The sequence below is a fragment of the Trematomus bernacchii genome, unplaced genomic scaffold (assembly GCF_902827165.1).
Source record: "Trematomus bernacchii unplaced genomic scaffold, fTreBer1.1, whole genome shotgun sequence".
Taxonomy (NCBI): Eukaryota; Metazoa; Chordata; class Actinopteri; order Perciformes; family Nototheniidae; genus Trematomus; species Trematomus bernacchii.
In genome coordinates this window covers 640,044-667,585 of record NW_022987654.1, presented here as the reverse complement: position 1 = coordinate 667,585, position 27,542 = coordinate 640,044, and the positions used below count along the sequence as shown (strand labels likewise).

The 27,542-nt window shown below is 43.5% G+C and overlaps 1 protein-coding gene across 3 annotated transcripts; it reads left to right on the top strand.

Annotated features, from left to right (window-relative positions):
• On the top strand, positions 1-27,542 carry rassf5 (Ras association domain family member 5). Of its 3 annotated transcripts, none has more exons than XM_034134909.1 (6): positions 1-954; positions 14,391-14,515; positions 22,889-23,002; positions 23,945-24,275; positions 25,406-25,521; positions 25,903-27,542. In XM_034134909.1, exons 1-6 carry the CDS (start codon positions 120-122, stop codon positions 26,044-26,046), a joined length of 1,665 nt encoding a protein of 554 aa, XP_033990800.1. In that variant the 5' UTR covers positions 1-119; the 3' UTR covers positions 26,047-27,542. The 3 variants fall into 3 exon arrangements, with proteins under 3 accessions (XP_033990800.1, XP_033990801.1, XP_033990802.1); XM_034134910.1 differs by lacking the exon at positions 1-954 and adding an exon at positions 5,522-6,558; XM_034134911.1 differs by lacking the exons at positions 1-954; positions 14,391-14,515 and adding an exon at positions 17,597-18,676.

The window sequence follows — 27,542 nt, the reverse complement described above, 5'->3', positions numbered from 1 at the left end:
CTCCACGCTGTCGCGGGCGTGAGCTGAGTTTACATTCCGGGCACGGAGTGAAAACACGCTCAAAAACACACACACACACACCAAACAGCCAACACACAAGCATTACAGGGGACGGGATAATGGCGTCTATGAGTGTGGTGGGGCAGCACCCGGGTCCGCACAGGCTGGACTCGGAACCGCTGCTCTTCAAACTGGCCGGAGCCAGGAAGAAAATCACCCTGCCGAGGATATCTTCCTGGGAGAAGATGATGTTCAGGAGGAGCTCGGGCAGCGGCGGGGACTGCGGGGCGGCCACTACTGAAGGACAACCGGGAACTCATCCCCTTTCTCCGGGACCGGCTGGAACAACGGCGGTGAAAGGAGGACCGCTGCCCGGGGAGGGATGCGGAGCTCCTACCGGCTCTGCTGCGCCACGTAGCCCGGACCGGGACAGAGAGGAGGGCAGCATGGACAGCCGCACCGCAGCCGGGCTTCACGGAAGTCAAACCGGGAACATCAACAGTGACTGCAACAGCAACACCGACTGTTACACAAACCGTAACACAGGTAGCCGGAGGGGGTCTTCTCTCAAGAGGTCGGGCATCAATGTCATGGCAAACGGAGCGGACACGAACGGACACAAAGGCTTGCACCGGCACCGGGTTGCGGCAGACGGGAGGCGGGACAGTCGGAGCAGAGACAGCGGACAGCCGAGCGTCTCCCCCCCCGGGCCGGCACCGGGGCTCAGCGGCAGTCTCTCTCTGGAGCGGCTCACACAGGGCAGGACGGGGGTCGTCAAGCTGGCCCGCACCGAGGTTCCCCGCAGAGAGGCCTGGTCCATCTTCCCCCGGGGAGTGGACCCTCGGGTGAGGACCGAGAAAGGTGAAGGACACCGGTTCGAGTCCAAGCCCTGCACGCAGGACTGGTGTGACGCCTGTAGCCGCCAGATCACTGCGCAGGCACTCAAGTGTGAAAGTAAGTAGTAAGGAGTCAAATCATGTTTTCATCTCTCCTGTGAGTGTTTTTTCTGCATAACAATTGGAGTTACATGATAATAGTCATCCATTGCCATTGAGCACTAACTTTACCTCTTGAAAAAGCACACTGTTTTCAGTTTGTGTGATCAGTTCATTATATTCTCCCTGAATGAAACAGAAATACTTTTTTGGAGGTTTTGATTGTCTGGCCTGTATCTTGTTTCTGGTACAATATTGGATTATTCTATGAAGGGCACAAGTAGCCGAGTGGTACATTCTTCCAATACTGGTGGTTGTGTGAAAGGAAAATGTGTGAGTGTGCCTTTGTGACTGAACCAGTATAAAAAGGAAGGACATTTCCAAAATCCATAGAGCCAGCCAAAAATCTTCCATGGAAATCCCATTATCTTGTCCTTCCAGCTTCACCTCCCAGAGCTCTAACTCTGGGATTTGCAGCCTCAGCTCAAAGAGTGAGGGAAAGATAGTAGAATTAATAGTGGTGCATTGGGCTGGATCCAAAAATAAAAAAAGGAAATTTCTGGAAAAGCTTAATTGTAATCGGGATGAAATGATGTGTTTGACTAGAATGTGTTTATACCAGGAGGCTATTATGTTATAGGGACACTAGTAGCAGTTGAGTGTGTATGTAAGGACAAACCAAAATATTTTAAATGTATTGTACCTGTTATATCTACACATTCCTATACCTGACTGTATACTTTACTGTACTGCTGAGAGGAGAACACTCCTACCTGCACAGCTCTGGGACGCAGACAGTTTGGGCCAAGCCAATTTGACCTGGCAGATATACCGTATATTTAATCCGGATATAGTGTTCACTTTGACACACAAACACACCTGCTGAAAGTCTAACCTGGAGAGTTATTTGGTGTGTGTGTATGTGTTGGCTTTTCCTTACATACTGTACATGCATGCTGTCAATGGGTGTGTGAGTGTATGCGGCTGCTGACTTGGCATGTTGTCAGCAGCGCTTTGTCACTGTGAGGCTGCTGCTGCAGAACAGTGTGAGATAACGCAATTGAAGAAAGGGTTGAAAGAAGTGAAGGAAGAAAGGGATAGGGAAAGAATTACAAGTGGTTGGAAAAAGGGAAGTCAAAAATAGTGGAAATAGTCAGAGGAGAGGTGGAGGGAGGCCGGGTGATTGGAATGAGGAGAGACGCAGAGCCAGAACAGGAACGATGGGGAAGAAAAAGAGCCAATGTGAGTGAGGGATGGAGGAAAAGAGCGAGGGTTTGTCCAGCACTGCAGAGCTGTCTGATTTAGTGTGCTATCAGCAAGAGCTCAGTGGAGCGAGAGCAGATTACTGGAGCACTATTCACACACACATACCCTGAGAAACACACACATGCACAGTCATGAGTTTCTTAACAACCCGAGAACTTTTTGTCTCCACTAGTCTGTCTTTATGGATCAAGCTAATTAACTCTAGCTTTCTCCTGCCAGCAGCTGCACCCAAGATCAAACGGTCCTTTCTGCTCCCCGTTTTCTCGGAAAAACATCAGAGGTAAATGCGGTTTACAGTCACAGGGGGTCACCAGATCATTTATGACGTGCAATACAAATGTAGGAATTTCAGGGTATTTTTGTGCAACCAAAACTGCCAAAATAGAAACAACACACACACGCACGCACATGCAGCCATGCTCTGTTTGAACTACACCCAGCAAATGACAGGGAGTGAGAGACGGAGGCCTTGCGACCATAAACAACCATCATTCAGTCTCTTTGTCTTGTTGTATGCCTCGCTCCCTCTGTCTGTCTTCAATTTATCACCCTCCCTGTAGCTGTGCTGGCTTTGTTGCATATGCAGTTTATAGAAACAGTAATGCAGCTATTTCTCCCCCCCCCGGGACCGTCGAGTGCTTGTGGGATCGTTGTGATGTGGCCTTACCCCAAAGTGAAATCTGTCGATCCCGCCAGAGCTCCCAGTCTCATCGTGCTCAGATGTTTTGTGATCCTCTGAATTCATTCCTACTGCTATAGCTTTAGTCTGAGTTTGTGCTTTAAAAAAACAACTTGAATGCTTCTCATGGGAGTAAAATTGGAGGTTGATTTGTAGCATGTCTATGCTGTCCCGCAACCCCCCACACTATTTTATGCATAAATACACACAAAGATTAGAGCCATATGTGGCATCAGGCATTAATAGGGCAACAAATAATGATGCATATGACAAACATGTCTGATAAATGATGATCTAGACATATAAGCCACATATGTCGGCTTTACTAACACTAATCTGGTGTTTTTGGGGAACTCCATTTTCACTCTCTTTGTAACAAAAAACACTTTTGCTATGTGCACAGAGAAGCAAAGTGTATTGCACAAAAGAGAGTTACTATAAAAGGAAAAACTATTTTAAACATGTTTTAAAAAAAGATCAGATAAATCCAATGTGTACCATGTATATAAATCTGTACAGTAGATTAGGTGGTATGCTGTTAGTGGCTGATCTGTGTTATAGTGATTTGATTTGCCATTTGCTATGACGGGGATGGCAGGAAGGAAGCAGGGAGTGAGGGAGTTAGGGAGTGAGTGAGGGCAATGGCAATGGCAATGGCAGCCTCCTTAATCCTAGCTCTGGGTGTCTCCTGCCTGAGATTATGTCTCTGGAGAGATGGAGAGGTTGGGATTACAGACTGGCAGACAGTCAGACGTCAGATTAATATTTAATTAAAGCTTCCAGGGAACCATGCTGTTGTGGCACACTGGGGTTTGTCTGTCTTGAAAAAACACATGCTTACTCTATGTACACTTACATGCTTGTCATTCAAACCTAATTGGAGTAGCACAAGCAACATATGACCAATTGTTGCTTTATAACACAAGACAATATAGATGTAAGCAAATGTGAGGGCATTTTTGGTATTTGTAAATACAACACCTGAATGTGTTGTACATCATTTAAAGAGGGTAATGAATATCTATAAGGGTTGGTTCATGTGCAGTCCAATATGACTATATATTTAAAGCTATGTTATTCTTTGTTATTCAATTTATAACAGTCATAAATGCTCCATTGTAGGAGTAGTCATTGTAAACAAACACATTATAAACACCTCAACTGTTTTTGTGCAATTAATTCCCTATCATTTGACGGATTGCTGTGACTTTTACATTTTCACCCTAACTGTTTATTTATTCTGCAAGACAGCCTGTTATCTCTGCTCGTTGTGTCAGAGTACTGTAGGAAGAGGTGAATGCCCCAGAGATCAAAGCCCCTAAAAACTTGGATTTCACAACAACAACAAAAAACATTTGTGAAATACTTGTGATTGAATATTTGCAAGCAGAGTGGAGACTGTTGTTTTTACAGTGCATTTACACCAGCAGATGTGAGGTCATGTGCTGGCCACTGCAGAGACAACGAGGGATACTGCTTTTGACACATGGCTTCCAGAAAGCCCCCACATGATCACACACACACACACACACACACACACACACACACACACACACACACACACACACACACACACACACATTTCCCACAGACCTTAACAGTGACCCTCCCCAGTGCCTTCTCTGCCCAATGGCATTCCTCTAGAGGATGTACGTTTTCCTTAAACTCTATTTCATTCTTATTTTACCCCTTCCCAGGGTCTACACAATACAGAGCTTGTCTTAGGAACCCTTTTGGCTGTTTCTCATCAGTCCTCTCTGAGATCCATTCACAGTTGAGGAAGAAAACATAGGTTGTGTTAAATGGCTCGTAACCTTCTTGTCCCGGCATACCACTGCTGCCGCTTCACCAGACGTGTGATAGTTTTAACTTCAACCAAAATATTCATTCAGAGCTCATATGTCTCAAAAACAAACACAAGCTCAATACAAGGCTGCATTGACTCTCACTCTTATATCACATGATGTCAAACTGTTACATGAAACTTGTTTTACACTACACATTACATTCCGTTTTTTTAACCAAACGAGGAAAGAGTCAGGTCGCCCACCACTTAGCATTGTTTGACCTTGATAAAAATAGAGAAAGAGACAAGATGGGTTTTTGTTGTTGTTTGGGCAGATAGACCTGCATGGTGTTCTGTGCTCTCCTCACCGTGCATCGCTGCTAAGCAGTATGTATGACAGAACAGTGGGGATTTTCAACCAGGCTATATTTAGGTCGCCCTTGGTGGATAGTTATCGGAGAACTGCAGAGGAAGAGGGCAGAAAGGACAGGACAAGGACATTCTTAAGAGCGATTCTTGTGAGGGATTTTTTACAATAAAAGCATAACGTCATACTCAGTACTGCATTTAAAAAACTGTGGCATAAGATCAGAGCATAACCTTCATATGCCGATGCTCGTGATTATGTCATATGCTTTTGAGTGAAGCTGGGGAGCACATCATGTTCCTCACAAACTCTTTCTTTTTGAAAGTAGGGCATTTGAACTCCCAGTAGCTCTCTGTCTCTCTTTCTATTTCACAGTGCATATTAATAACCTCCGGACTGCGCATCACCTCAACCCACACTCACCAGCACCCATGCACACTCATTTGAGGTGATGCTTTCTTCCTGACAAGATATGTCACCGTTGAGGGGTTAGACAGGACGGCTGACTCACTTCTCCTCAACCAGTGCTGTAGGGTGTCACACCGAGGAGAGGGAGAAGAGAGGACGCAGCGTCAATAACTCCCTCTGCAGTGGTCTGTGACGCTTCTCCCCTTCTGTATGGAGATCCCACCCTGGTGTCCGCTACTCAACGGAGTTTGAACAATCCATCACTGAGGAATCGGAAAGGAAAAAGGCTCCTGTTGCTGGAAAGAGACGAGACGGGGGGAAAGAGAAGCTAGGATTGTGAGGGGGTCTCTGTCTCTTTAAGCTGGCTGTTTGTTGCTGCAGAGTGTGTGGGTGCTGCAGTAGAGAGAGGGAGAGAGAACGAGGGGAGAGAGGATGAGGGTGCATTGATAACAGAGAGATGATAGAGAGGAACAAGTGGTACAGCAGAGATTTAGGGCTCATATCCGCACGCTGAGGTGTGAGGGGGGTACAGACGAGAGAGGGGGGGAAAGTGTGAGGCAAGTTGAGAGCATTAGGGAGTGTGCGAGGAGTCCAGGTGGAGGGGTGGCAGAGCGGGTGGAGAGGGGGCTGTTTATACGGAGCGTGGCACCGGTGGCAGAGTGGCTGCGCTGGGATGGCAGAGGGGGGAACTGGGGGGGCTGGCGCTGGGGCTGGGGCAGTCCTCAGAGGGGCGGCCGGGCGCAGGACACGAGGACCACCGAGGGCTACGCGCACAGGTCGGTGCCTGCCGGATGGTGTCACCATGCGCCATCCATGGCACAGATAGCACCTCTCGTCCCGGGGCAGGAGGAGGAGGAGGAGGAGGAGGAAGGGGAGGGGGTCGGGTCAGAGGGAGGTGAAGGCGTCGGGGCGGGCAGAATGTTACTGGGCCAGGTGTCCCTGCGTCTGGATGAGGTCAGGGGCGATTCGGAGGGGGAAGTGGGAAGTGCCTGCTTTGGACAGGTGTCCCGCCGGCTGGGGCGGCTGCTGAAGAGGCTGCCCAAGTCCCGCTCCTGGAGCGACAGCCTGAGGATCCTCCGACGCTCCTCCTCTAACGGGTCCCTGCTCACCCCCTCAGGTACGGACCGGAGAGTGTGTCAAGAAACAGACATATTTTATTCATCCCATGAGAGAAAATTAGGAGGATTAATAAATGATGTATCCTTCATCTGTGGTACAAGTGGTTAAAACTGGGATTTCAAAGTTCTATATGAGGTCCAGAGGCTGCTGGTGATCGGGGTCAGTATTTTGAAAAAAAGGGAAACATGATGAGTAGGCAAGTTGAGCAGGGTTGGCCTCAGCGATCGGCTTTGTGCCAAAATATTTGGGTATGGTGTGCATCAGGCTGTCCCCCCCCCCCCCCCCCCCCCCCCTTTTTCTCTATCGGCTGATCTATTCCACTCGCTTTTGTGTAAAAACCCATGTGTGAGTAAGATTGTGTGTGATCAGTGAGGACACAGGCTGCAGATCGGGTTGTAAATGGCAGAATAGTCCAGTAAACAGGTCAAATTAAAGCATTATAGGATCTGCAGTTTACTCTTTGCTTCACACCAACACACACACAAACTGAAAAGACTTGCACAATTTCACAATCTGTCAAGAAGATCCTCTGTAAATGGATTAACATATTGACTTTCATATATGTAGCAGGAATTTGATATAAGGGTGAGCCTGCTGGAGGCTGCAATGTATCGATTTTTCCCATGTTTCCTCCAAATACAGAACCGGCTAATGCAGTTTTTTTAGAGGGCGATGAATACATAATGTAACATTAGCACACAATGTGGCATGGGTAAAAAGTGGTTGGGTAAAAAATGGCCGGATGCTGCAGAATTATTGATTCATTGTCAGCAAGAGACTGACAAAAGATGTTACTTCAGCTCTTTTTTGTATGTGCGTATGTTTCCTCCTGTGTAAGCCTGATAAGACCCTGACCCAACATGACTCAGCGAGATGCTCCTCAATGGGTCACCTGAGTGACGTTATGCTGCAGCCTCAAAAAGCTCCAGAAACAGCATCAACAGTACGATTACCGCAGACAGTATCATGGGTATTTTTAGATTGTGTTCCCTGTAGGGAAACCTAGTTATTAATCCTTAACTGGCCCAACCCAGATTCTTCAGTTCCTGTTTTTATGCTTCTTCTATCTATTATTATCGTCTGTCTACATCATAATCACGGATGATGCTGTCTGGACATTTCCAAATAATCTGAACAGCTACAAATACAGTAACATGTTGGGGAATTCAAATGTGCTAACATCATGATATTGTGTAATCGTTTTTACAAGGAAATACATAATGCTGGGGCACTCCACCGATTTGACACGTAAAGGTCAGTTTACTCATCACTCAGTCTTTGAAAACAGTTGTGTGATGTATTGTGTGCCTTTGGGGTAACTTTCTAGAGTCTGATCAACCTGATGATGCCAATCTCTGTGCTTGGTCTTAAAAACCTTTTTACAGAGAGTCTGTGTTTTCCAAATGGACCAGAACATTTGACTGTATCAGAGAAGAGGTAGGCCTATGTCTAAAGAAATCTAATTTGCAATAGAACTGTACCAGATATTTCCATACAACTACTGGTTAGTGTTCAATAGCACCCTAGACAATTCAGTAATGGTATATTTTTTAGGGATTTCTGTTTTTCTGATAAATGAGAGAAAAGTGATTGAGTCCTATGTTCCTATCACCAAAAGTACAATTTCCGTCTAAACTAAAGCTAAGTTTACAGGACTATAATTCAGTATTTCTTTAGTTAAAAAATGGTCTGACTATTTGGTGATGTAGAAGAGCCACCTGGTTCATACCTCAGCAAATCTGAAGAGGAAAAGAGTGATCATTCTCAAGTTATGGGCTTTTTTGTCACCTTTCCCATATTCGGCCTGGTCTAATTTGGCTCTTTTTCAGGGATTGGGGTAGTTCTAAAGAACAACCAAAAAAACATTTTTTCCCCCAAAATAAAACTTGACAACAATCAATTTCATTAATGGGAGACCCTAAAGATAAGAAAAATCATTGTTGTCATTTGTTCTACCTCGGGTAGGGGTATCTCAAAATCTGAGGGCCCTTCCTGCTAGACTAATTGTCCCGGAAATACGGCGATAAACTTTATCATTGCCATTTTAAGGCCATTTCATTCAAATTGATAAAAGCATAACAAAGCAGGTTCACTCTTTTAAAGAGCATTTCATTTGTTATTTACAATGAATCTTCAGACATTGGAAAAGAAATGTGAAAAATACATTACATAAAATATATGAAACATAAATCAAATGAAACCACGCAACCAAAACAATAAACAAACGTCTTATCATGGGATGGCAAACCGTGTTTCTTATTCTGGCATCGTGTTGGCTGGTGACATACTTTTGTACACACGACATGCATTTAAACACAAGGTCAATATTGAGGTCATGTCAATATATTGTACAATAAGTCAATAACGTAATTATAATTATTGACAGACCTAATTATAGCATCAAATCCCCCCAAACCCACACGCTAAGTAATGATATCAAATGAAACATTCATGGCTGTGTACATTTGCAGCTCACTGGACAGAATAAGCAGTGAATCTTCTCTTGTTTGTTTGATTCTGGGAGCGTCTGTGGCTCAACAGATGGAGGAATTAAAGGAAGGGAAGACAAAGATGCAGGGTTGATGAAGATAAAGAATGTCAGTCAAATCAAATGAAGTTACTGTTTGTGCACAAACACTCACAGATGTCAGAGAGGAACTGGGGCAGACTTTATTTAGGTTAATAGAGATTTGAACTGGTGGGTCAGCATATGGAGTGTGAGTCTCCTGGGAGCTCATTGAGTGTGTTATTTTGATATTTGTATAATGATGAGCAGTACTAGTACATGGTGTATGAGCCTCCCAGTAGGAGAACATGGATAACTGCTCCAAATGAGCTGTGATGGGATCAGACTGGCTAAAGCCCCCCAAAGCTGCTCTTAATTCCCGCCTAAGACCTGCAGAGCCCCCTTTAGGTTCATTACAGACCGTGTTAATATCATCGACACTGCCTTATAGCTAACTTACCCCTATTTATCCTCCCCCCCTCCCAATGTCTCTATCTGGAGCCGTACAGACATCCTCCATGACCTGAGAAACTCTGCTAATCTGCGTCTTTACCCTCCCATGTCTGTCCCACACCCCCTGTCTCCCACAAAAACAACAACCACCCATATCCCCTATCTTCTAAGACGTTAAAGGAGATGGTGCAGAAATGAGAATAATAGGAGTGGACAGACAACATCATAGATTCTAGGAGACAGAAAGAAAACAGTCGAAATATTTCCGCTCCGAATGTCCTCTTGTTTTAGAACAATATTGTCCTTTTAGGCTCTGCTATCGAGCTCCTCCTTTTCCTGGCTCCCTTCACACTTATCGACCCAAGAGCAGCAGTTGAAGTTAACACAGCCACAACATATAGATCTTTACATACTCCACATTAAAGCTCCTTCATCACTTTACACTGCACTGATGGAGTTTCCTAGCACTCTCTCTCTTTCCATCTCCATCCATTTGCATCATCGTCCAACTCTGTCTGGAGGCGTTGTCATTTTGAAAGCAATCAGACTGGAAAAGAGGGAGTCTGTGCACGATCCTCCTGATGAAGACGAGCAGCCGAGGCCGGTCTACCGTGGAGACACACAACACCACGGCCCTTCTTCTTGTTGAGACAACACAGACTGGAGACTCTGGTCTTTGTGCGGGAGGACCACATGCTAATGAGTGTTTATGGCTCAACTTCATTACAGTCATCCTTGGGGCAGCATGCAGGTGTTATTGCACGTTCATGATTAGTGTCTACTTTTTTTTAATAGCTCTATTTAACCAGGAAATACCTCGCTGTGATTAAGTATATTTTACTGGGGCGTCCTCGCTAACATAACAGCCACATGTAGAATTTACCAAACATATAGTTCATATAGTATAGTACTGACAGCTGGAATAGCTTGCCTTTAAATCATAAATACTCTTAAAAGAGTCTGTTGGAACAGGTTCTTGAAGTTAATGTGTAAAGCAATTTTCACTCAAAGGGAGCAGACTGCATGAAGGCTACTTTTCCTGGTTCAGTACAGACTTTAAAGAATCAAAGTAAAAAAGTACAAGGTACTTTCCAGTTCTATTTGAAAGAATGAAGTGTGTTTGAGTAACAGCTTAATATATGAAATACACCAAAACATTCCCTCATTATTTTCTGCTTTAATGTTGATTTGTGTGCGTATTGTTCTGGCGTTAGGATAGGAAGGAAGCAGGACTGGATGACTTCTTCTTGTGCAAAATCCAACGTCAGAGGTTCTTCTCTACAAAACCTTTAGTGGCATTCCTATCAGTTGACTTAAACACAACTTCTCCTAAAAATCGAAAAAAGCAGAACCGGCCTATCGCCATCTTTAAGTTAAAGCCACTTCCCCATTCAATAGTTGTGTACTTTCCATAGAAGAGCAACCAGGAAAACCCCTATAAGCACAAACATAGAGTCTAGCAGAGAAGTTGTGTGTCAGGAATTCAACCAACAAAGAAGGTCACATCAGAAAAATTGTACTTTTTGCTGACGCTCTTGCTTTCTCTTTTCACATTCGTCTCCTGATTCTCTGTGATTATGTTGGTGTCAGCAAGCCTGCATAACCTTCAGAGTCCTTCTGGGCCACTGGACTGCTGCTGCAGTTTTTAAAACCGCTCATTAGCGCTCACATAGGCAGCATCTTAAGGAGGTCCAGCATAATGCGAGCCTGTCAATGTCCACATCGTATGCATACAAGAAAAAGTCTGACCCACCTAATTTAGGTTGGTCCAAAACCTTGTAATAACTTTGATCAAAACTCTAGGGTTTTTTAAGGGTGTGGATCATATATTTTCACAAGGAAGTCAGCAAAAACTAACACTGCGCTATCACAAAATAATTACCACAAATTTCTGTTTATTTATGTGTATGTTTGTGGTTTTAGAATCAGGCAGGACTGGTTTCAAATGTCAATTTCTCGTGTGTAAATACAGTATATGTGTGTGAGTGAGAGACAGAGGCAGTTTGTCTTATCAGTGTGGGAATATTCAGGATCCTAGGTGGACCGTGACTTGCTGACAGTGGTGTATCTCACTGTGGGTGTGGAACGGGGTTCCGCCCATATTCCTTGCGATACGCCCAGCAGTAATTCCTGTCTTCTTAATCAATTATCAGGAGAGGGCTAAATGCTCTCTATGTAACCACCACTCAGTGTTGAGGATGACAACAAAGGGACTCTTTAATTAATCTTTGCAGTCCTTGGCCACTGGCCACTATTTTCCATTAGTTTCCATGTTTCTTTGTACCATGTATTATTTATGCACATGGTACAAAAATAAACCCATTATACCTTAACAAGTAACTCTGATGTAAACATTATTAACATAAAATGTTGCTTAAAGAAAACAGGGCATTTTTTAAGGTCAAGTTTGACATTTTGTGAAATAAGCATAATAACTCTTAATACAGAGTATCATTAGGGCAACAAAAAAAATTGACCTACAGTATGTGGCCAGCTTAGTTTATCAACGTACCAGCTCCTCTAAATGCCCATTTGTTATGAACTGTTTCATAGGCATCATGAATCTTGGCACTTTTGAATAAAGCCAGGCAAGCTCTGTCACAATGTTGCAGTATTTGTGATGATGGCAGCTTCAAACTATACAGATACGAGAGTAGTGTCAATATTCTCATCCAACTGCAACAAAGCAAGGATTATCTCCCATATATTATATTATTTCAATATATAGAAGTAGAGGCACAGTCTGTGATCCAGAGTGAGGTTGGATGGAGTAAATAAAGTAAGTAGGACAGGAAAGGAGTTTCTCTCTTCCCCTCCCCTGTGCTTCCTTTCTTCCTCTCTTTCTCTCTTTCTGCACTGACCTCTAAACTATCATGAGCAGAGCATCCCTTATCTGAACTCTACACTTTCCTCCTCACATCCCTCCTGTCAGCGAGGCGTTGCAGCCCTATCCTCTCACCCTCTGTCTCTCACTGCCAACCGGTCTCTGTCACACACACATACTTACGTCTGTCTCCCTCTCTCAACGCACTGACCTTCAAACTGTCAGGAGCAAAGCATCCTCTATCTGAACTTTCCTTTTTTTGCTACACAATTTCCTCCAGTCAGTACGCCCTGTCATGTCTCCCTTTACTCTATCCTCCTTGTTGCTGCTTCTATAATCAGCTCTACTACTTTACCTGCCATTACATAAAGCATTTCTTTCCCCCAAACAAGATATACTGAAAATACCTTAATCCCAGGCATAAAAGTGAATTGTTTTGCTAATACATAACAGAAAACCCTCTACACATGGCTGTTTACTGGGGCCCTTATGTAAGCTGAGCTCTTCCCTTTCTACAATGGTCATCAAGAAGCTTGTTGCCATGGCTACGGTGCTGATGCTGATGAACGTGCGAGACGCAGTGGTGTCCCTCTCTCAGCAGGACACAGACAGAGACGCTAATATCAGCAGACAGAAAAACAACCGGGCAGATCTCAGCTCTTTGACAGCAGCCATGGAGAGGCGCACCAGAAAACAATGTGTTGTTCTGAAGAAAATAATCAAGCTTCGGCTTCTAAAACTGAACATTGTTGAAATATTATAATGTTTTTATCAAATCTATATAGCCTGAGTTGAATTCACGGAACGTTCCTGCGTGAGGACCACAAAAAGGATCTGACTCACAGTTTAACCCCCCCTGTTCTCGCTCTCTGCTCATGTGGTTTTTAAAAAATGTCTCTTTCTTTAGCAAGGATTATCTCACCGACAGCGGAGAAGTCAGATGTGAGGCTATGCGTCTCAGTGGGAAAACCTCTGGCCGCAATAAAGTCTGCCAGACATAAACAAGCCGAGGCTGTCACATGTGGGACCAGCGACAGATTAACAGAGCAGTGGACTATTTCAGGAAACCTTGGGGGAAGCACCTAAATCTATTCTTTTCTTGCTTAGCAGTAAGATGGGAGTTGGCCGTTCAAAAGCTGCTCTATTGTTTGCATACAGTATGCCTATACTACTTTCTGTATTTGTTTACTTTATTTTCTTAGCTTGACTTTGTGCAGTATATCCATTATATATTGAGTATATACCAGAAGACTACTCCTGCCATCTGTTGAAGGTATAAAAGTGGATCTTAAAGGAGTTGTTATCATAAGGTTATTACTTTGCTAATGATACAAGTTATAACATTAAAGGTGGGGTAGGTAATTTTGGAGAAACCGGCTCGAGATCGCTCGAATTTGAAAATACACAATCGGAAAAAATCTGACACTTCCTTACAGAGCCCCTCCACCAACACACACGAACGCGCACATGACCAATGAGGGCACGAGATAAGTTTGTGCAAAGATGGAAGGCTGACAGGCAGGTAGGCCATCCAGTTATTTTAGCTGGGCTGGCTAAAATGATTGGTCGTGCTTTTTACAGTACTACGGCTTCCACAGATGACATTTTTTTATGGATTTTTTGTCAAAGCACTTAAGATATTCATTGCTATCGGGATGTTAAGAGCCGGTTTCTCAAACTTACCTACCCCACCTTTAAGTATTGTGTGTGCAGGTCTCACTCTACAAACAAAGGTGTATTTAGGTTTGTTTTGTTGATGCATTGTCGCTCTGCAGTCTGGTGCCTTGTATGTGTGAGTCTAGCATTGGCCACTAGATGGAGCAAATTCTCTGTAAAGGGAGAAGTTATATGACTGTACCTGTTTGATTAAAACTTCATTTTAAATTCACTTAAGTGACAATTGAGCACTACACTCTCCAACATGAATTTCCAGAGGCTTATTGATCACAGTGTTGGGTCAATGTTTAGTAATGTTTTATTCATTATTATTTGGTTCCTCCTACTGTGTGTGCTCTTTTCTCTGACAGCATGTTTCTCTGTTCCCCAGACTGTAGCTACACCTGTCACCTGGAGTGTGAGAGCCGGGTCCAGCTGGACTGCAACCGAAAGGACAGAGAAGAAGAAACTCCATCTCCCAGAAGACGCTGCTCCTCCGCTGCCCCTCAGTATAGGGTGAGCATTTCAAATTAAATAGAAAACATACTAGATAAGGCGGCCTATATGTGGCATTTTAAGAGGCACTCAGAAAGGCAAACACATTAATTTAAAATGTAGTGTGCTGAACTCTTCATGAGTCAACATTGAGTAATGGCAGAGTTCATACTGTAGCATCTCTCCAAGCCTACACTCTTACATAACCATCCTCCTCTTTCACAACATGCTGTCCCTTCTCCTCCCCGGTTGTCTACTTGTGAATTTATATATTCGCTAATTTCCTTTTTCGGTCACAGTATGTTCCCAGCACAGAATCTGCTCTGTCACATCTGATGTGCCTTCCTCCCCCCTTCACCTGCTCTCTCGCTCTCATAGTCTCCCTCCTTATCCTCCTCTGGGACTCCTCGGATCTCTCCTATTCTTTTAGAATGTGTTTGATTTGTTCAATCAGCTTCTCTAATAAGACCGCAAACTAATTAGGTTAATCACTGTTCTCCGCAGGGACCTCCAACATGGCATAGCTGTGTTTTGCTAAATCTATTCTCAGATGTTATGTATGTGGTAAATATTTAGTCATCCACTATTTATAGGTATAATATGTAACATTTCCAGTTCTTACATGTCTTAAAACGGTTACATGTATGTAATACATGTTGTTGAGTTGTGCTCTCGCATTATCATAAATGTTTCCAACAACGTTCAAACCTAGACAAATCCGTCATGCTTACGGTCGGTCATTTGTTCGCTTCTTTTAATGGCGTTGTTTTCCCTTTGCTTAGCATTGTAGTTGTTTGCTCGTTTTGAGATACACTTATAGTTAAAATAGTCTTAGTTATGTTAACTATATAATTTCACCAGATAAAAGGTATTAATCATTGGATGTCTGGATGTTAAGTTATCAGCTAAACAAGCTAAGCTAACGTTAGCAGTAGCTTGTCCATCAGCACCAAGGGACATAGTTGTCTTCTCAGCAGGGTTAAAAAATAAGTTTTAAGCAAAACTGCTTGATTCAGAATTGTATTACCATTTTTTACCAATCTTTTTTTTTTGGAGAGGAGGAAACCTCTGCAGATAATTCGGCTCCAGTTAAAAACCTCACAATGATGTTTTCCTAACCAGGAAGAGCAGACTGCACACTAATGATCCAAAGTTTCTTCATGACTCCCCAAACTCTGTCTCCTTCATGTTTTGATTGAGAGACCCCATTGCGACAGACAACTACATATTGTGCATTTAAACTAAAACTCTTTCATACTCTCATACCCTCTCATACAATACAAGCCACATGGTACAGTTATTATGTATTACAATGATGTAAGATTCATCATCAGAATAGGCTTTTTCCCACTCTTGTGTAAGCATATGAGTGTGTGTACAGGAACCTGAGAGAGTGGGAGCGTGCATGCTGCTCTTGGCATCCTATCCTCAGTCACCCACGCAATGAAGTTCATACACACACACACACACACACACACACACACACACACACACACATACACTCATAACATACACACTCATAACATACACACTCATAACATGCACGAGACAAGCTGGATAACCCCACAGGCCTTCAGCAGATTGTTGGCAGCCACTCTATGCCTAGGGGGCAGATAACACAAAATAAGACCCTGGTAGAGTGCCAGGTAGTACTCTGTGAACAAATACACGCAATAATTCTGCTCTGAAACACGTTGATGGAAATGGCAAGAACTGGAGCAAGCAAGCAGGCGGATAAATTGAGTACCAAATGTCTTTTACTGTCAGTAACTTTCTCATCTCAGGCCATTTATCCACAATTTGCCAATTTCTTACAATATTCCACATCTACTGCATCAAAACTATGGCATACACTTTCTGTATTTTATTTGTTAGCTTAACTGCCACTTGTTCTTTCCGAGTGTAATGACTGTGGTTAAATATAATGAGCTGAAAGTCAGATTTAAGTGAGCGTTGATGATTTGTGTCTCGGAGGTATGTGAACTCTGTGACTAAGGCCTCTCTCTCTCTGCACTTGTGTTGTGTTCCAGTACTGCAGACAAGAGGAGATATGACAGTTCATTTCCTGCAGTCCTCTTTCTCCTCTTTCTCTCCTCTTGCTCTGTTTTATAGCTGCAGCTCTATGTGTGTGTGTGGTTGTGTTTTATGTCCCTTCCATCTATACAGGCCCTTTTTGTGTGTGCATCAGCAGAAATTGATCCCCTTTTACCCCCTTATAAGCACATATACACTGTTACAGTCTGACCAGGCTTCATCGACCTGAAGCCAGTGTTGTTCAGTATGCATGTATGTATGTATGTATGTGTGTGTGTGTGTGTGTCCCATCCCCTGCATGCTGTCTGGTCCCTAAGTGATTACACTGATGGAAGGGAGGCGCAGAGCCGCAGGTAATCAGTCTTCGGCTGCCTCAAACCTGACAGAAAGACACCCGATGAAAGGGCGACACTCTGCCCCTCCATGCTGCAGCCCTCCACTAACATATAGGTTTACCTTTAATCATGCCTGAGTAGATTTTAAAATCATACAACAGCAGGTGCAGACAGTTGCGGCATCAATCTCGGCAATGACAGGGGGCTTTATCTGCTTTGTGACAAAAGGGTCAGTGCCAGAGTCAGAGGGCAGATTGCAGGGTCAGTGTGAGGTTAGAAGTCAACGCAATCTCTATCCTGAGGGCAATCATTCCTTATTTCCTTAATCTCACCTTGAGCCCTTCCCTCCACCAAGAAGCCATGCGGTGGAAGCTATGTTCTGTTCCCTGACAGCATCTGTCCCCTGTTTGGACAAGGTGTCATACAATTGCCCTAATTAAGTCTGTGTCCATCATAAAAGCCACATGCTTAGAGGGGTTGAGATGGCTTCTAATAAACCGTTGCATCCTGCTGCAGATTGTCACCAGAAAAGCAGCCATCTTCCCCATGCGGCCTCTCTGCTGCCTCCTGTCGCTGCTGCTCTAACGTATGCAAAACAGGAGCTGTGAGGCATCATATCTCTCACTCATCAGCATTTCCCTTTCTACATACCCATGCCTCTTTCTCTCTGTAAGAGGAAGTGGCTATGCTCTGCGGGGTGCAGTAGCTTGCAGGAAGAGAGAGAGAGAGAGAGTAGAGAGAGGAGGGGGAGGGTGCATGCTGGCTGATAACACTCGACCACAAATGGTTGAGCGAGGCTGCTAGAGTGAGGGAGCAACGGGAGCAAAGACGGGCAGAAAGAGTAAGGAGAGGAGAAGAGAGGAGAGGTAGGGAGCGAGAGAGGAAAAAAAGAGAGGATGAGTGGGAGGCATCTGCCTCTTTGGTAGTATTGCCAAAGCAACGTACGAGAAGAGGTAGCTCGGGTCTATGGACGTATTGTTGCTGCAGCCAAGAGATCTTCTGCGGCTGTTTACTTCGGACCGGGGACGGATGGATGCTCAAGCACATGAATGTCGGAGTTGAATTGAACCTCTCTTTGTTTCCTCACAGCCGGTGCTTTCAGAGACACAAGAGAGCAGGATGTGGTATTGCATGCATGCCTCTATTAGCGTCGGTTTGCTGGTATGACAGGGGCTTTCAGGTGAGCAGAACTTGAAACCAACCTGTAAGCTGACTCCATGACCCCAGCACACACCTAAATATGTGTGTGTGTTTCAGAGATGGTTACATACTCTGTATGAGTTTTAGCATGTTCAGCTGCAAATGACCAGGTGCATATACTCTATGGTCTGTTTGTGACACCGGCGTCAGAGCACACACAACCGCGTCAGGAGGAAGTGACAAGTCTCGCTCTCGGATTTCCTGGTCCCCTCTCTGGTAGCACGCAAAGCACCGAATCTGAGCCGAGTTCACCTGTCTCGCCCTCACAGGCGGGACTTAAACTCTCCTGGATGCATCAGCAGAGGAGCACTGACTTTTTCTGGATGTGTAGAGGCCAGTTGGAAGCGGGTGGACTCTGATCGTGGCTGAGTGTCACGTCACTGCTGTGTTTTTTCGAGATCAAAAAGGACTTCCTCAAGCTGTCAACGTGCTGTACCGGTGCCGGGGGCCATCTCTGGACCTCTCCATGACTGTCAATGCAGTGCTGACCCCCTCAATGACCAGCAGTAACAGCATGAGCAGCGGGTACTGCAGCCTGGATGACGAGAGTGAAGACTTCTCTTTCTTCACAGCCAAGACCTCGTTCTTCCGCAAGCCCAATCATGCACCTAAGGTACAGAATCAGGGCAGCACTCACTCTGATAGATCAAACTGTGTGAGTGAGACAAACTCAGATTACGGCTTTTTCAGATGTGCTGGGAACCAAACAGCCATTTATATCAAAAACATGCTACCAGAAAGCAGAAGTGTGTAGAGGAAGTTGTGATGTGTGTCACTCGTAAGCAGGCCTGTAGATGTGTGAGAGTGTAGGAAGGGGTTACTGTCAAACCTCTGTTGTGAACCATTGATCTGCCGGCCTTGTTCAGCAGCCTTGATGCCTTTAGGCAGCTCATTTATCATGTGAGGGGCTAAAGGATTTAGCATCAGTCACAGAAACAATATGTGTGCAGTGTTTTAACAGAGAAACTGAGATAATGACGTTAACCTACAGATTCCAGAGTCCTTATCTCTACATTGCGTGGGAAAGGTTTCCGTAGAAACAAAGCTGGCACCTTTGCACTAGATCTGTGAGTGTGTGTATTTGTGTGTGTTTGTGAGGGGCAACTACTTAACTGTAGAAAAACCATTTTCCTTGTTACCATAGCAACTCGTGGGTTTGTTGGCACACACTTCCTGATACTTGTGTTTGGTCTACTGTACATTGTGTTACCTCACACATTCTGTCAGATACTGTAACTCTGGGACAGACAGTGTTAATCACACTGCAGGGTCCCAGGATGCACAGCAGGTGAATATTTTGAAGGATAGAAAAGTGTGACAGATAGAGAAGTGTTCCTGGATGCAAGAACAACCCTGGAGATACAAATTCTTTAAACTACACAGACATTTGCATTAATGTAAAACACGCTCAGCCCTCTTCCTGCTGTCCTCGTCCTGGCGGTGCCTTTGGTGTCTGACTTGGAGAAGGTATAATCCCTGAATAATTGACCAGCTGTGTTGTCAGCATGAGGAGTTAGGGTTGCTGCCACGAGGGTATTGGGGTTAGCTTGTCTAGGCTGCCGGCACAGAAGCTGCCAGCTGATGGTGCCTGATTTCTACGGCAACACGCAACCAAAGACAAATGATTGGACATATTAGTAGCTATACCAGTACAGTAAGAGAAATAACATAGGAGGGGCTGGTTCTTGAATGCATCCACTGGTAGAGCATTCAAAGTAGACATGCAGCGAAAGTGTCATTTTTCTGTCTGAGTATGAAAGAGTGATGAAAATATCAGAGTGGAATAACATAATAGACATAATCATATATTTTGTTTTTAAATAATTCTAAATGTGTCACTGTGTTAAGTCGTCCTCCATGCATGCTCAGGGAGATCCTTACGTTCATCAAAACAGCGGAAGGGGAGCTCAGACCTTCTTTTCTTTATGAATTATTTCCAGAGCTGAGCCTTTTGCTCCAGTTTAGCCAGCCAGCTGTAATGTGTGTGTGTGTGTGTGTGTGTGTGTGTGTGTGTGTGTGTGTGTGTGTGTGTGTGTGTGTGTGTGTGTGTGTGTGTGTGTGTGTGTGTGTGTGTGTGTGTGTGTGTGTGTGTGTGTGTGTGTGTGTGTGTGTGTGTGTGTGTGTGTGTGTGTGTGGTGGAGTGATAAGCAGGGGGCCTGTTCAGTTTGTCCTTTTTAATGTAGTGAATGTGAATGAATGAGTTATATCACTGTTATATAAAAAGCAGATACACACACATACACATTTACATGTACACCTCTGCAGAATGTATTTTATTGCACACATCACGTGTAGAGTGTTGTTGCTACAACGACTCCTACACTCAACAACATTTCAGAGGGAAATTTTTTATGTTTTTAGATGTTAAACTTTTAAATATTTTTGCATAACTTCACATTACAATGCTTTGAAAAGTACTTGCATTAGCACCATAAGGACACGAAAAAGCATCAAAGGATTGCATGATATCATGTAACAATATCCCTGGCGATATATAATCAGGTACGAAGGTTCAGTTCTGCCTTCTTGCTGCTTTCAGAATTCTGCCTAGATACAACTAATTGCACCAATGAAAGAAAATGCTGCTTTCTACTGATGCTCAATTTCAACTTACAAAAAAAACTATAGCTGAGTGTAATGTAATAGTCTTTCACAATGTGTTAATAGCACAAGTTGACTTGCACAATGACGATTTAAAGAAACAATATGTTGTTTATATAATATATAGTGTATGGTACTATACTCGTTTTTAAATAAGCATAGTGTCAGAGCATTTTCACTTTTGCTGAAGTGTGTGTGTATATGTGAACATACATGTGTGTGTGTTGTATGTGAGTGTTTTCCATGTCCTCAATCTTGGCCAGTTGTAACAGATCCTAGAGTTTAGTCTTACCTGAAGATCATGATGTCAACCCTGCAGACACACACACTAACACACACTTGGAGGTTTTGCAGTCAAGAGTTTGGTCAGGTTAACAAAAAGCCTGCAGACACACAGCAGGGTTCAGCACACGGTTTAATGCTGACTATTTGCAGCGACATTTCAGCGAGTCATGACCTCTCTTGTCTGATCTCATCAGAGTGACAGCATCAACACTTACTCATGTCTTCCTGAGGGGTGTGTGTGTCTGCATGGCATGTGTATGTGTGTGTGTGGGAGTGTGTGTGACCCTTATGTAACAGTCCTAGATATCTTACACACTTAAGCTGCTTTGCATCTATCTATCTTAACATATATCATTAAACTGGATTAACTGGCCTGGTCCTGTGCTGTCACCTGTAATATTGTTATCATCAGATAATTACCGAATACTCAGTGGACACTTTACCAGAGGCTGATTTTTTGGGGGGTAAAACGAACATTTTGTTTTCCTATTCTTTCAGTTAAGAGAAAACATTTGACTACTGTCATTAAAAATTGTTTGCCAAGTCAAGTCAACAAGTCAACTCCTCTATATCCCCTCGGATTATTATTTTCAGCCTCGATTTTACCACCAGAGTTGTGTGGGTTTTTATTATTTGTATTTATATATTCATGATGCAGAGATACAAAACCAGTGTTAACTGGTCAGAGTGTAAATTCTTATATGCATTTTGATGTGTTTGTGTCCGAACTGATACCGGTTGTAATCTTTGCATTTGTGACATGCTGTGAGCATAATAGCTCTGTTGTTTCATCGCAACACGGACAATTACTATGATAGAAGGACCATGATGACAGAGGAGAGGCTGATAATAATGTGTAAGAGATAACAGCAGCAACAAAAATCTATGTTCTCACTGTTCCTATTCACACACACACACACACACACACACACACACACACACACACACACACACACACACACACACACACACACACACACACACACACACACACACACACGTTACATTTCTTTCACCTCTTATGCTGAATGTCTGCAAGGATGAGCTCAGTTACACTCGTGTTGTTTGTGTGTTATTTATTACCACAAGGTGTGCACTCACAGAGACACACTCATGCACTTACACACTGTATCTGTGTTGAAGGAAACAGTGACTTCATCACAACCCGAGGACTCCCCTACAGATTGCTGCCCTGCATTCTCTCTCTCAAACACACTCTGTCTCTCACTCTCTCTGGCCCAGAAAATGCAAACGTACAAGAGAAGGGAAAAAAAGTACAATTATGAGATAGAGGATGCATCCCTCTGTACTATAAATAACCCAGTCAAACTCTGTGTTGCTAAGGCTGGCTCAGTAGCCGCTCTTTCATCAGTCCTCACCCCTTTCTTTCTCTGCCTGCTGGGAGGGTGCTCCCATCTTTCATAGCTTCTTTCCTCCCTCCCTTTCTGTCTTTCGCTCTCCTTTTTTCATTCCTAGTCACAGGGAAATGAGTAAGGGGGATGCTGTGCTCTCAATATTCTCCTGCTGTGATGCTGAATGCGAGATGTGCTCCATTCACATTTCCTGTCCCCATGGAGAGCTGCAGAGTTGTGCAACCACACTGAGGAGGAAGAGATAGTGTCACCCATCAGCGTCAGTCACAGAAGCAGCTGATAAAGATGGAGGACATGAGAAGGAGGTGTTTTCCCACAAGTAGTGCAGGAACAGGGCTAGATTTGGTTTATTCAACAACATATGACACATTTTCTGCCTGAAAGGCTTGTAGGATGGGATGGTTTCTCTTGATTCTGGTGTTTTCCAATATGTATTCATCAACTTGAGCAAGGCTAGATGGAGAATGTGTTCATAGACTTGTTAATGAAGCAGCACCATCTGCTGGTTTAAAGAAATAAGAACGAATCAATATTTGTATATTGACATTTCTCTCTTTGCCTCACAGCAGAAGGAAGCAAAGGAGGAAGAGACGAGAGGAACAAAGGACCTATCAGAAGAGGAGGTGTCGAAAAGGATAAAGGAGTATAATGCTCAAGTCTCTGAAAATGGCATGAATCTGGTAAGTTCTCAGCACTTGTTGTAGATGGTGAATGCACCGTACTGTATAAGGTCAAACTAACAATGAAACTAGATTATTATAACTTCCTCTCTTTCATCTGATGAATAGAAACAGGAAACTGAGCTGGGCCATAATGTTATTCAAGCGTAAGGGAAACTTTTAAACACAAGAGGAGATACATCTAAATGCTGTGTGAATTCTATGAGAAAATAAAGCTTTTACTTGATTTATTAACCGTATAAACATTGTGAACGTAACTTTATGTAGTTAATCACTAGTTTTGAGTCTTCTTTACTACAGCATGGTGTCCATTTTGTAAATTGTTGGCCCATTTCGATTAAAATACACTAAAAAAGCAGGGATAACTTGTGATTGACAGGGCCCAACAATGACATATTGATTTCAGTTCACAAAAGATGATTATTGTATTGTTTTAGTGGCCTAATAATGTTAAGCTTTGGTGTATTTAGCTCCACCCTCTAGTGTCACATCTGTTTCCAAATAACCAAGATAGCAATGGCCAAAATACCAAACCCAATGCTTCAAAACTATATTCCTCAAACCAACAGGTGATGTCACGTTGTCTTCATACATAGAGTGTATGGTACATTTGCTTATTTGCCAAGAGTGAGAGGAGAAGACTCGTGCTTAATTATCCCACCAGCCCCTCAAAACTCATGAGTCAACACCATATATCATATTTGTAAAATGTGTTGGATTAAACGGATCCAGATTAGCTTTCTTCCTCCAGCCCAGTCTTTATGTTAAACTAGTACAGGCATGAGATCGGTTTAGACCTTAAAAAAACGAATAACTGTATTTCCCAAAATGTTTAAAAGAACCACATACAATTGTTTCCAGTCTTGATTATCAGTGCACATTTCAACACTAAATTGTGCCTCCACTCTCTCATGTCTTCCTCTTCCTCTCTGTGCGTTGCAGGCTTCAGACGGATCCTACACAGGCTTCATTAAGGTCAACCTGAGGCTCAGTCGACCGGTCACAGTCCCCGCTGTAGAGGCGGGGGACTCGGAGGGGGCGTCCAGGCAGGCGGGGGGCCGCACTCAACCGTCAGAGGGCCAGGATGTGTCGGACTGTGGGCAGAGCGAAAAGAGAACATCCTTCTACCTACCGAGCGACTGTGTGAAGCAGATCCACATCTGCTCTCTGACCACCGTCAGCGAGGTCATCCAGGGCCTGCTGAAGAAGTTCATGGTGCTGGATAATCCCCGCAAGTTTGCACTGTACAGGCAGACGCACCGCGACGGACAGGGTGAGGAGAGAACACTGGTGGATGCTAACTCATTACAGTGATGGGGATTACATCTCTGTGAATGGAGCTGTTTTTTTATGGCTCTGTTCTTTTCCGAGAGCGGTTCATCATTCTTTATTCAGTGGGCGGGAGATGCTATGTCATTCTGCAAAAGAATCACAGGAATTACACTTGGATCTAATTATAATTCAATCAATATAGTTTCATTTGGGTGAAAGGTTAAACAACTTTAATTTACTGGTAATGATAACAAATCTGAATATTAAAGGTGGGGTAGGTAAGTTTGAGAAACCGGCTCGAGATCGCTAGAATTTGAAAATACACAACCGGAGAAAATCTGCCACTTCCTTACAGAGCCCCTCCTCCAACACACACGAACGCGCACATGACCAATGAGGGCACGAGATAAGTTTGTGACCAGATGGAAGGCTGACAGGCAGGTAGGCCATCCAGTTATTTTAGCCGGGCCGGCTAAAATGATTGGTCGTGCTTTTTACAGTATTACGGCTTCCACAGATGACATTTTTTTATGGATTTTTTGTCAAAGCACTTAAGATATTCATTGCTATCGGGATGTTAAGAGCATTCCATGGAATATAACAAAAAGTGTATCTCGAGCCGGTTTCTCAAACTTACCTACCCCACCTTTAACATTACACAAGGTGGCGCCATATCCCTTTACTTTTTCTGTAAATGTAATATTTCGAACATACTGTACCCTCTGAATGAAATGTGTTTGTAAATAGAGTACCTTTAGCCTTGAAGACAGTTAATGCACCTAATGCATTTAACACTTAATATCAGGCATGATACAATTATAATGTGCAAAAAGATGGATACAAAAATATCTGGAAAACACTTCACATAAGAACATTTTAAAGAATTATAATACTTGGAGCAAAAGGTCCATACTATTTCATACACATTTTAAGTTTTAGAATAAAAAAGGGGAAATATGACACATATACAAGTAAAAGGGGTGTTGGTCCATGATCGGAAGTGTAATTTTTGTACAAACATAAAAAGAGCTTCGTAAGAATTACATTGTTCGTATACAAAGCTTCAATTTCTCATTTGCAGGAAACACGTGTAAATGACAACAATAAATGATATGTTTCTGTCCCGTTCAGATCTGCTCCAGAAGCTTCCTCTGTATGAGCGTCCTCTTCTCCTGAGGCTGATAACAGGACCCGACCCAGAGCAGCTCAGCTTTGTCCTTAAAGAAAATGAGACTGGAGAGGTGGAGGTGAGAAAAAACACACACACACAAGATAACATCAGTGGGATACACACAGTATACATACAAACATACATCTGAACATACCTACACAAATATACAAGAAAAGAAATGGACCCTTAAGGGCTGAATCCTTCCCTTTCGTTCAATTATGATCCTCAAAATAATACATTTATTTCACTGCTCCAAATAAGTGGTACATACACACACTCTTGGTCTCGAGGCAGACACTTCTGCGCTTTGTATTGTTTCTCACAATTGTTTTATTTTGTAACATTAAGGGGAATTATAGAGGGAATACATTTTACTTTTTGATTGAGAATCATAGAAGGCTATGAGTAAAAACGTGCTGCCATGGTGTATTAATCTGTTTCTGTTATTCTCTGACAGTGGTATGCGTTCTCTGTCCCTGAGCTTCAAAACTTCCTGGTGATCCTGGGGAACGAGGAGGCGGAGCGCGTCCGGACAGTGGAGCAAAAATACACCGCTTACCGACAGAAACTACAACGAGCCCTACAACAACATGACCCCTGACCCCTTCACCTGCTACCTTACGACCTCAATCCAGGGAGAGACTGACCCTCTGAACCCCCCCCCCCCCCCTCAAGACCCCTGATCTATTCCCAGACTGGAGCCGGAGCTGAACTTGTCCTCACCCTCCAACCCATGCACCCAAACATACAGTACATCCACAAACTGATGCATACCCTTTCTCAGGACGCATTCAAGCCCCCCCACCACCTACACATCATGGGTGGAAAGCAAAGTGCAAGGCAACAGGTTGTGTGGTCCATTTTCTGATTGGACAAGCAGTGTTGCCAAGGACACACACATAGAAAGATCCCATCAACTCAACATCTAAAACTCTAGCTTGAGACCTCATTTGGGGCGTATTATGAATCAGTGGTGTTTTTAAAAGGTTCCCTCTTGTTCTGCTACTGCTGCTGCTGCTGCTGCTACTGCAAGTGTTACTTATGCATGAGTCTCTCTCAGCTCATCCCCCTGCACACAGAAGGCATGTTTCTTTTGATGGAAGGACAATCATACTGTGTCTTCTTTTTATTGAATTGGAATTGATGTATAGGGTTATCATCAGGTGTATATTTTTGTGCTGGAGTACAAGACGTGTGAGGGAGTTGTTTGGTATAAGAGTTTGGATGCGAGAACAAGAAGGAATAGAACGTTATAAGAAGGCGAGATCATTCTTTGATTTTTCTCAGGGAGCATGCGTTGAGCAAAGAGAAAACCTTAAGACGGAAAGAAACAGAATTCAACCCTATAACATCACACTTTATCCCACTTTGTCCAAATCTCATTATTAAAATGATCTTTGATCAGTTTATTTGTACTTCTTAAACAGAATCAGAAATTAATCCAACCTAGTTAGCAATCCCCTCCTCACGCACAAGCCCCAACTCTTCCCAGATGATAACTGTGATATCATTTTCCCTTTCTAAATCCTGACCCCTGCATGAACGCTGAGCGAGGAAATCCACAAACCGTTACAGATTTTACACTTTATTGTAAAAGTGATTTTAGACTGTTCATTTATGGGTTGCATTTGAATGAGAGAGGATTTATTTTACACCAAAGTTTAGAGGGAGACATGTATCGAGAGGATGTTAAAGGGAAGAGAGACATTCAGAAGTGTATTTAATTTAAAGGTGGTGTATGTAAAAAGATTAAACCAGCTTCTGTTTTTGCACATTTAGATGCAGTCACTGAAGAGCTCATGACTCTAGGGCTGGGCATGCATTTCTGCTTCTCTTTTCTTTTTACCCCCCTAACATCTACTCAAAAAAGGAAACAAAAAATAAGTAGAGTTCAAGATAAAGGCTATGATGTACCAATGACGTGTTTGCAATGCATATGTATAATGTAGACACTGGAAAAAGAGTGAGAAGGTTTAACTTTGTTGCTATTACGGTAAATATTGATATTCTTTTGGTATCATTCCTACTGGTGTGTGTGTGTGTGTGTGTGTGTGTGTGTGTGTGTGTGTGTGTGTGTGTGTGTGTGTGTGTGTGTGT